Genomic DNA, 11,789 nt, shown 5'->3' with positions numbered 1-11,789 from the left:
CTAGGCCTACTGCCACGGGTGCATTTCGAAAAATAATAATAATAATGATCAAACTTAATTTGAAAATCACAATACTTTTAAATTATTTTATTAAAACAATTTTATTAGGCCTAATCATTATTTTTTGTTATCAACACGTTGTTACTTAGGAAGTGGGAGCGCGGTGTGCTGTTGTTGTAAACACGTACGCGTTCCTTAAAAGAATGAAAGCATTGTAATTCAATTCAAAGTCGGGAAATATTATATTTTATCATTTATAATTGAAAGTTCAATTATCTTGAAATTTCTCTTTTTTAAAACTACCAGTTGGTAGACACTGCAAGCAAAGTTCTGCCGGTATGTTGTTACAAAGTGAAGGCCAGTTGGTGCGAGTGTGTATTGAATTCGAGAGCAGAACGGAAAGCATATGCCGTAGGCCTATATGTAACAGTGCGTAGCTTCGATAGAACCATTTTCTCGCAGTTTATCTACGTCTTTGTCCAAGTGCTTGTTTGAAAAAGTACAGGGACAAATTCTACTGGGGGGTTTTATGGCAAAGTCGTTGTGCCGACAAAATATATTCACGTCTTGTCCCTCATACCTTCCTTCGAAAATTGAAAAAAAAAACACAGTCCAAATCCTCTCTACTGACAGCAAGTACACCCTTAAACGGCACAAAACACCCTAATGCAGTGTTATTTACAAGCTGTTAATGTGATAATTGTTTGTTTGTCAATTAAATCTAATCTGTTTATGAAATGGCTTTCAACTGTTTTCAAATCTTCTCGCTCGAGGTCGCATATGACGTCACAGATAATGGCGCGTAAAATATCGAAGAAAATATGCATATCGCAAGATTTGAATTTCATCGCTTTCAAACTCGAAAACTACGCAAACTTTTTCATTTAAAATACATGTAAAGTAGTTTTAGGCATGCAATGAATTAATTTTGCTGAAAAAATTAAAAAGTTTAAAAACATGCGATGTGTCCTTTAATATAGAATTAACAGTATTTTTGTTTCACTTTTATACATAGAGAACTTTCACGTAAATGTACATGACACGTTGTAAAATTGTGACGTTACGTTGCAAAATTGCGACGTCAATAACAATCTGGCCAAAACAATGGGTACTTTGAACGTCAATAACTAAAAAAATTGAAAAGATATCAGAAAAAGGATAACATATTTGAAAAATAGATATTCTTGGCTTCTGTCCCCGATAATAATATCATGTTCTGACTAAGGGCCATTTTTGGCTATTCGTGGCTCTGGTTCTTAGATGGAAGGGAAAAAGCGGATTTAGACGCGCACCATTGAATGCAAGGCGTGAAGTTTTACCGATATCCTAAAGATATTCCCTAGATTTATTTCCCGTGCTGACTCGAATAATTTAATCAATTGTATTTTCCTATCAAATGGTTGTAGAGATTCCTTTCTTTCAAAGATAGCCTTTAGATGCAGGGAATTGATAGCAATTGAAATAGTTCATGTTTGTTTACTTATTTGTTATTGTAATCCGGAAGTGATATGCCCTACAATTACGTTCAACGTGCGATAAAAGTCAGAGTGGATCCGTATTTCAAAAGTCCAGTATAGTAGGTAATCACGTGGTACAGTGACGTCACATTCGCCCTTCGGATTGTATAAGTAGTGTGAGATATTATCAAAAACTCAGCTTTTAGGGGCCTAATCTATTCACCATGGGTAACATTTACATCGATGTTGACAAATTTTCCGAGTTTTATATGTTTTCGTCACCAGTGCATACATATCCAAATATAGCGAGGAAAGCGTGTATGAAATCGGCAATATTGCGAGTAAATAATGTTTATATGGGTCGCTGTTTACAAACTGTTTGATAATGTTAATATTCCTTTATACATCTGTAATTGACGCTGTTTTTCACCCCTAAAATAAACAGTGCAATTATTATCTATTTTTGGATTAGACAAATTATAATACGTTACATTGTTGACAACTACTACTAGTAGATGAACTACATCCTAGGCCAAGCTACTATCACGGCCGAGTGCATTTCGGAAAGAGGGAAAAAGAAACAACATACACAAATCAGTAAAAGTAATCAAATTTGAAGTGGAAATTATATTATCTTATTTTGATAAAGCAATCTTATTATCATTGTTGAATTGTGATCTGCACGTCGTTAGGAAGTGGGAGCTCGGCGTTATACTGACGCACTCTTGAAAGATGTTACGAGTTCATTGAGGAAATAATTTTATAATTCAATTTAAAGTTAGGAAATACAATATTCTATTACTTATATAATACGCAAGATCGTAAATACCGAGTTAGCGGAACTCTTTTGTAAAGAAGTCCGGAAAAGCGTGTCGATCTTGGGCATTTTTTGTTTATTCAAAACATGGCATCAGAAGACGATTTAACCTCCATGTGCTTTCCACAATTAAAAACATTTTTAAAATGAAAGGTGTGTAAAAACGTCTGGATACAGGAAAAATGAACTTCTGAATTTAGCTCGCGAAGCCATATATTTTGACGCAAGCTCTTCTCAGCTTTGTGAATTTCCTGGCTGACAGCAGTGGGGGGAAATCCACCACATTTCCATTAAAATCTATCAGTTGTGGATATTTCTGTGTATTATGTTGCTTTCTTGAACCATTACTACAGTCTAATGCAATGCAATGATAGTACAACATTGTTAAAATCGGGTGAATCGATAACGACAAAAATTGCAGAATTGGTATTATTTACCAACATGCCCAAATTCTCGCATACTCTGGGTCTCGCGAGACTTTGAAAGGGGAAAGTAAAGTTTAAAACCAAGACGGAAAAAGTAGTCGCGATCTTGCGTATTAAAAGTTCAATTATTTTGTATCTTTAAAATGTTTATAAATCTACCATTTGGTAGAAATTGGAAGCACGTTATACCGGGTATGTTGTTACTGACAAAGTGAAGGTCAGTTGATCCGAGTGTGTATTGAATTTCAAGACCAGAACAGAATTATGTAGTGCTTATAAGCTTCGATTTATTCATTTTTCGCACTTTATCAAGGTCTCTGTCCAAGCGGCTTTTGAAAAGGTGACTGGGTGTGTTTTTAAAGGTAAAATTCTTGCTCCAACAAAAAATTATCCACATCTGTTTTCTAGTACCATCCTTCTAAAAATTGAAAAATACTCAGTTTAAATCCTTTCTACTGACAACTAATACACCCGAGCACGGCACAAAACATCTTAATGCAATGTTATTTACAAGCCGTTAACGTGATAATTGGTTTTTTTGTCAATTAAATCTAATCTGTTTATGAAATAGATGTTTTTAAACCCGAGGGCGCATATGACGTCACACATAATGGCGCGTAAAATAGCGAAAGTAAATATGCATATCGCAAGATTTCAATTTCATCGCTTTCAAACTCGAAAACTACGCAAAATATTTCATTTAAAACACATTTAGAGTAGTTTTAGGCATGAGAAGAATTAAGTTTGCTGAAAAAATGAAAAAGTTTAGAAACATGCGTTGTGTCCTTTAATATTATTACAAAAACTCGTAACATTGACTCTATAATCACGAAAAAAATAATAACGTTGAAAATATAAGACGAATATTGTATTTCAGGGGCAGATCCAGGAATTTTTTTATTTTAAAAAGAGGAGGGGGGTGGTGGCTCTACCATTAATTTTGGTTTTCAAAGGGGGAGTTCCACCCTCAAAATGCGTTATTTTTACCTTTTTTAAACAAATTTTCTTACGAAAGGAGGGATCAGGGGGTCAGACCCCCCCCCCCCCCCCCCCTGGATCTGTCACTGTATTTAAAAATCTATTGACGTGTCAGATCGTTGGTCTCAAAACGGGGGTGTTCATCGTTAAATGAGATGTATATAAGTAATAATTATTGATCTTCATAAAATGATAAATATGGGTCTAGGCAAATCTATTAAAGTATAACTAACACTGAACACAGGTCTACACAATTTTATGCTGATCACGTTGTAAACCAATCACAACTTCTCGACTTGCCGGAAAGAGAATGTGCGATTTGTTGTATACCTAAGGGTCTATAATGTTGATTCGTTCTGGGCTCTTCGTTCTGGAAAATTTCATAAGGCTAATTCAAGACTAAAATCACGGATTGAAGAAACGAACAAGCATTTTTATCTAGTCAACAATAATTATCAAACCAAATGTTATCTATAAGATCAGAATCAAGCATCGATAAACAACGGATTTAATCCATATCGTATTACCTTAAGTTGTCATTTTAAAAAAAATAGAAAACTGGCTTAGATCCACCAAAGCGTGTCCCACCACTAATTCTAATTTTTGCTATTTCAGGGTAATTTGTGGGAAACAAAAGTAGGATTTTATTTAATTTTACGAGATTTACTAATCATGCAAGATTCTAATATAGGTTATGGACTTACCTCACATATGGAACAATATTAAGGTGCAAACAGTAACTCTAGAGGAAATATTTCAGAGTTTATTGGCACAGATTGTTAATTTATACACACACACACACACATACACACACACACACACACACACACACACACACACACACACACACACACATATATATATATATATATATATATATATATATAAAGCACTAAATAATCACAACTAGGTACTGAAAATTTTCACCCCAGCCCAGGGTCGAACCAGTGACCTACCTTCCTTTTTGGGAAGTCGTTGTGGCCGAGTGGACTTACGCACTGGTTTGACAGTCTTGCTAGGCGGTGGGTGCCGTAGGTCGCTGGTTCGACCTCGGGCTGGGGTGAAAATTTTCAGTACCTAGTTGTGATTATTTAGTGCTTTATATATTAATTAATTAATTATCACATGTATCGTTTAGATCCTAGGGGTAAACGTAAGGTTGGGTGTTATGATTGTTTGTTTGTGCTTTATATATATATATATATATATATATATATATATATATATATATCCAAATTGTGTTTTTTAAAAAATCACAGTGTCCGGTATGAAATATTAAAAGAAATAGAATAAACAGTACACAAAGTTAAAAATTTAACGCAAGCGCTTTCATTTTGTAATCCTCACAGATTACAAAATGAAAGCGCTTGCGTTAAATTTTTAACTTTGTGTACTGTTTATTCTATTTCTTTTAATATATATATATATATATATATATATATATATATATATATATATATATATATATATATATATATAAATCGAAGAGAACGCACTTCTCTTCAACTTACATAACTGTTTGATATCTTTAACTGATAATTCCAGTCACGAGACAAAGAGGACGTGCTGCTGGTTTCTCGCTCTATGTGTCAAACACAACGATAAAGGAGGATGGGTATCTGTGTTACAAAAATGGACAGGAGTTACCGCCCTTGGATTTCAGTACCACTTGCGTCAAACATGGACGTTACGTTATATTTTACAATGAACGACTTGGCGGAATAACTTATCCTACCGGATATGAAACAGCCGCAGTTCACACTGAATTGTGTGAAGTAACTGTGACAGGTAAATGTAACATTGTGTTATCATACAATTATAATACGTTTGATGCAGTATGATAAATAAGGTGCTATATTTTCTTGATATTATATGTATAGGTTGTGAAGAATCCGATGTGTTTGGATATAACTGTGATCTACCCTGCCCAATTAACTGTCAGGAATCGAGATGTGACATTGTCAACGGAACGTGTTTGGTGGGATGTACTGCAGGATGGGTGGGATACTTTTGTAACAAATGTAAGATTACGTATGTTATATCATGCAAAGATTATTGATACTTTCATTTATATACATTTAATATAAAATGAGATATGACAAGTGTAAGATGTAACAAATGTAAGAGTGCGGTGAAAGCCTTATTCCTATATGACTGACATTCTAATGCAAACGAGTTTAATTGAAAATCGGACATAAAACCGAAAAACTTATGAACAGAATGATTTTTTTCCGTAGCATGCCCAGCTGGATATTACGGTCTACAGTGTAATTCTACGTGTATTGGACACTGCAGAGACAACCTGTCCTGTAATCACACCACTGGTCGATGTGACTATGGATGTGGTAATGGATGGACAGGAACACATTGCAACACACGTAATTCATTTGTCGTTATCTTAAAGTGTTAAGTATCCACGTTTACTAACCTTTGTGAAATATTTGAATGTTAAATATCCATACATTTTAAATTTGATGAATACGACCAAAGAGTAGCAATGGATATGAAACTGAAAATAATAAATTGTTGGATAAAATCGTACTTTACCAGAGTGTCCAGCAGAATCATACGGTCCTGATTGTATGTATAACTGTAGTGGACAGTGTCTGAGTTACCTCCCCTGTAACAGGACAACAGGAAGATGTGACGGAGGCTGTAATCCAGGATATACCGCGGAACTCTGTGACAAAGGTGAGATGTCGAAAGTGTAGTTTGATGTTTCAAATACGTTATCGGTGGTATTACAGAAGTATTTCTTGTTTCTAAGTTGATGAAGTAAGCTCTAAATAATATTGCGCATTCAAGTTTGTATTTTAATATTTTATTTTGTTATCAACCTAAATATTTTCCCATTTAAAACTTATACGATTTAAAACCAACATTTTAACTGTTAAACCAACTCTCATATCTATTAGATGAAACACAGAGCAGAAATACGAAAAATGTAATTATAGATTATTAATTAGGACATTGGATGTGTTTTCTTTTAAACTACAAATGTAATAGATATGTTGATAAATGTACGCAATCATACTGTCTTGTTTGAAGTCAACAATCCATGCATGTGCATCTGGTAAAAATGAAGGTGTATAACAAAACAGGTATAGACTGTGTCCTCAGACAACGGCTATGTTGTTTAACTCTCGAACGGATCTGTGGCCGTCAGCTTAGGGCTTCAGGCAACAGATCCGTTATCTGGTCAATCAAACAGCAGTTGTCACCGGACCCATTCAATGACTGTCAATAACTACAAAAGGGATCAATATGCAACTTTCCAGGATGATAGTATCGCGTTTGTAGATGTGCAGAACGATAGTTATTTTGTCTGCACGTACATGCACGTGCAGAATCATACTCAAGTACGCTTGTATGCACGTGCATTACTTTTTTTCGTTGCTTGGTACTGAAATGACCATATTAAACACACTACGTCTAATTAAAGGCTAAAATAAAATGATTTTTTTCTATAAGTTTACAATGACATCACTTTTTAAGTGGGGGGGGGGGGGGGGGGGGGGGGGGGGGTCCCCGTTACAAGTAGAACTAGTTTCATATTGTTTTACGTTCCATTCGAGAATTTTTCACTCGTATAGAGACGTAAGCATTGCCGGTGAATGGCTGCAAATTATAGGCCTATGCTAAAGAGTTGATGTACGATAGCCGGTTAGGCTCAATTTCAAAAAGTGAAAAAAATCTAAATCGTTTCAACGAGTTAGTATCTCGTTATAACGAGTTAATGATCTCGTTATAACAAGTTAGTTATCTCATTATAACGAGTTAATTATCTCGTTATAAGGAGTTAATTATCTCGTTATAAGGAGTTAGTATCTCGTAATAACGAGTTAGTATCTCGTTATAATGAATTGATTATTTCGGTATATAATAAGTTATTATCTCGATATAACGAGTTAGTTATCGCGCCATAACAAATTCATTATCTCGAATAAAACGAGTTAGTATCTTGTTATAACGAGTTAGTATCTCTTTATAACGAGTTAGTTATCTTGTCATAATGAATAAGCTATTTCGTTATAATGAGAATGCTAAATTGTCAAAATGATAAATCTTACAGAAACGTAGTAGGACCTTCTCTTATTCCCGAAATATAAGATTATTCTTAAAACAAGTCGTAGCAATGATACAATTGCATGTACTTAAAATAGATTGTGTTTGTTTGTACAAATACTTATCTTGTAAAATAAATCATCAAAGTATATATCAATTTGCAAACGTTTGTAAGTTTATATATATTTTCCCAGTAATACCGGGCCCCAACGGGCAAGATTTTAACAAACTTGAATCTCCACCATCTTGGACGCTGTTTTGTAAATTTCAATTTTTCTGACCCGTTGTTTCTTCAGAAGATTTTGACCAAATATCGAGTTAGCTCAAAAATTTTGCCAAACCATTGTGGTATATCAAAACGATAAAATCTAAATTTCTTCTTGATAATGGAAAATTGGTATTTTTGTTGGTAGAAGAAAATATATCGTCATTTATTCAATTCTTCGGAACTAGATATAAAGATTTTCTTGTCATCTTAACAACGAATAAAATTGTTACGTAATACATGTAGTCATCATAAAATAATCGTGATCAATTCAGAGATTCTATTAACTTTAATTTTGCGGTTATTAATTAATTATAATCATTTTGGAAAGAACAGGACCTGAAGATTTCCATAGATACTAACTCGTTATAAAACGAAATAATTAACTCGTCATAACGAAATAATGAACTCGTTATAACGAAATAAAGTATTATTATTTTTATTAGTATATTATTATACTAGTTCGTTATTTAAGGAATGGCTTTAATTCTGGGGCATATTATACGAGTATAATCTGGTTTGGTTCAGTTTACGCTTTATAATCCAGGATTAAAGTAATTCCTGATAATTTAATGCAAAAGACAAAGGTACTAACCTTCGATGATCAAAATGTATATTATAAATCGGTAAAATACAAGTCAAATGAGCCGGTCAATGATTAATTTAGCAACAACGACGAAGCGTCTTGCTGTGAAGGCAGCTATCTTTAATCTTAGCTCTATGGAGCGTAAAAATTGTCATGACAAAAATATGTGTAAGCTATCCATGCAATACGTAGTTCACTGCCCTCTGGAGATCGAATTTGAAGTCGCTCATCTCGGACAGATTGAAAAAATACGGGAAATTGCAATGTTTAGGCCTACCCAAAGTAAGTCCAGATTAGAATAGGTCCTCAGTACCCCCAGCTTGTCGTAAGAGGCGACTAAATGGTGCGATCCTTCAGCTTAGACTGCAAAACCAGAGGCCTGTGTCACAGCAGGTGTGGCACGAAAGAGATCTCTCCCTGCTCAATGGTCGTAAACGCTGAGCATAGGTCTAAATTTTGCAGCCCTTCATCGGCAATGGTGACGTCTCCATGTAAATGAAAACGTCTTGAGTGGGACATTAAACAATATACAATCAATCATCGGAAAATGTAGGTGTATTGTTGAATCTGATACTTCATTTCATGTCTACAAGAACAAGTATACACGTTAAAAGTAACTATTATTCCATAGGAAAGATTCAGGTACCACGGAATGACCCTGCTGATCTTAGTCATTCATCTTAAGCTTGACTTTATAGGTCAATGACAAAGCCTGTATCAAGTTAAATTTTGTGCATCTTTATGGTTCTTTCAAAAAATATCGAAACTATCATGCAAATTCAGATACCTTTTTTCCTTTTTTCTATCGATTTGCAATATAACTTTTAAAACAATCCTCGTTTTACAAGCGTTGTCTTTTGTTGTGCTCAAGAGATATTTTGCATACTATGCAAGTGTTCAATTTCTTCTTCTTCAAAAATTGAGAAAATAAACAACATTTAATACTTCTACACAACATTTTAGCTCACCTGAGCTGAAAGTTCAAGTGAGCTTTTCTGATCGCCTGTAGTCCGTCGTTTTTATACGTCCATCTTAAGACGGGACGTATTATGGTATGGCGTTCATGTCCGTCCGTCCGTCTGTCTGTCTGTCTGTCCGTCCGTCCGTCTGTTAGCTTTTTCGTGTCCGAGCCGTAACTTAAATACTACAAGGCCTAGAATCATCAAACTTTGTCTGTAGATACATCTTGGGTAGAAGGTGTGTCTCACATTAAAACCAGGTCACTGTGACTTTTCATTAAGAAGATATATGTCTGTTAGCTTTTTTCGTGTCCGACCCGTAACTTAAATACTACATGGCCTAGAATCATCAAACTTTGTCTGTAGATACATCTTGGGTAGAAGGTGTGTCTCACATTAAAACCAGGTCACTGTGACTTTTCATTAAGAAGATATCTGTCTGTCCGTCCGTCTGTTAGCTTTTTCGTGTCCGACCTGTAACTTAAATACTACAAGGCCTAGAATCATCAAACTTTGTCTGAAGATACATCTTGGGTAGAAGGTGTGTCGCACATTAAAACCAGGTCACTGTGACTTTTCATTAAGAAGATATGGCCATATATGGCAAAAACTTGTCCGGCTCATGACTTGAAAACTACTAGACCTAGAATCACCAAAATTGGTCAACTAATGCATCTTAGGTAGAAGGTGTGTCGCATCCTACTTTAAGGTCACTGTGACATTTAATTAAGTTGATATAAAAATGTTTTAATGGGTACAATCTATACTGTTAACAATTTGTGACGGCCGTATCATGTGCCGTGGCGGTGCACTTTATTACGTTTTCCACTTCGTCTCCAGAACCACTGGACCAATTTCAACCAACATTGTTCAACCAACAAACTTGGCCAAAAGCATCCTTAGGTGAAGGGCTTTCAAGTTTGTTCAAATGAAGGGACATGTCTCTTTCAAATGGGAGATAATCACAAAAATGCAAAAAATAGGGTGAAGTCATGTAAAAATCTTCTTCTGAAGAACTAATGGGCCAGAAAAGTTGAAATTTACATGAGAGTTTTATGACAGAGTTCAGATTAAAGTTTGCTAAATTCATGGCCCCCGGAGGTATGCTGGGGTTACAATGGGGGATCAAAGTTTTACATGCGAATATATAGGAAACATTTCTAATGAGCCAAGGTGACCCAGGTGAGCGATATGCCCCTTGGGCCTCTTGTTTAGGTTTTGTATTAATGATGTATGTAAATGTATGCAATAACAATTTTGATTAATAATTATAATAATATTCATTAGATCAATTCAAGGCATTTCTGTGGATTAAAGTAATTGTATCATACCGTCTAAATGAATATTTGTTATGGTATAAATATTTATTTCTTATCGAAACTTGTAAATAAAATATTGAAACCGCCGTTTTAAGGGGGGGGGGGGGGGGGGGGGGGCTCATAAAAAAAGAAAAGGAACTTCTCAAATGCGATGAAATGGTTTTTTTTCTTTTTAAGTTTTCAAATTTTCAGTGTACATTATTATTCTGAATGGTATGATGTTCTTGAATGAAGGGATTTGTCAAACCTGTCAATGTCTTTTCTTTAAAACTTAAGGTTTTATGAAAAGTATCGGCTTCATGGCAATATGAAATATGACATGCTATGCAACAGTTTATGAGCTGTGTTCTGGAAGTTTATTTGGATTTTATTGAAAGTGCATGTTATTCATCAAGTATTATCAAAGAAAAATAGATATGGTATCCATGGAAATATTTACCTTGTGTTATTTTTGCCAGGATGCATTGGAAAACGATTTTGCTCCGTTTTTTATTTGCACAATACTGATTATTGGTAGTCTAAAGTAATGCATAAATTCACGTAACTTTGGATTGACCCTTTTAGGGTATTGGCGAAAACAAATCAGAGGCAAAATATCCTTAGCTACCATAGTAAATTTTGATGTTTTGAGATAAATATCATTGCCCATTTCTCTTCTTTTAGTTTGCAATGCTACGTTTTATGGGGAAAACTGTTCTGTACTATGTAACGAGAACTGTGTCAACCAGTCATGTGACCATATCACAGGCAGCTGTACACACGGATGTAAACCGGGATGGAGGACTCCTCACTGCAAACAGGGTAATTCTTGATATGACGTTTCTTACTAATATTCTTTGCATCATATAGCTTTTAAGTATCAAACAATTCTTTTCCAGCTTCGGTATTTCAAATGATCAACAAATTAGTACAAAAATT

General features: G+C 34.8%; 1 protein-coding gene across 1 annotated transcript in view; it reads left to right on the top strand.

Moving 5' to 3' along the window:
* The first annotated feature begins 1,681 nt into the window (after positions 1 to 1,681).
* LOC130053860 (multiple epidermal growth factor-like domains protein 11) overlaps positions 1,682 to 11,789 on the top strand; it is a 21,230-nt gene continuing 11,122 nt past the window's right edge. The window contains exons 1-5 of the mRNA XM_056161488.1: positions 1,682 to 1,685; positions 5,223 to 5,465; positions 5,558 to 5,698; positions 5,915 to 6,022; positions 6,228 to 6,368. Coding sequence (XP_056017463.1) covers positions 1,682 to 1,685; positions 5,223 to 5,465; positions 5,558 to 5,698; positions 5,915 to 6,022; positions 6,228 to 6,368 — 637 coding nt within the window. The remainder of the gene's footprint in view (positions 1,686 to 5,222; positions 5,466 to 5,557; positions 5,699 to 5,914; positions 6,023 to 6,227; positions 6,369 to 11,789) is intronic.

Source organism: Ostrea edulis, chromosome 4, assembly GCF_947568905.1.
Source record: "Ostrea edulis chromosome 4, xbOstEdul1.1, whole genome shotgun sequence".
Lineage (NCBI taxonomy): Eukaryota > Metazoa > Mollusca > Bivalvia > Ostreida > Ostreidae > Ostrea > Ostrea edulis.
Note: the sequence above shows the minus strand (reverse complement) of the source record. Positions and strands in the feature narration are given on the sequence as shown.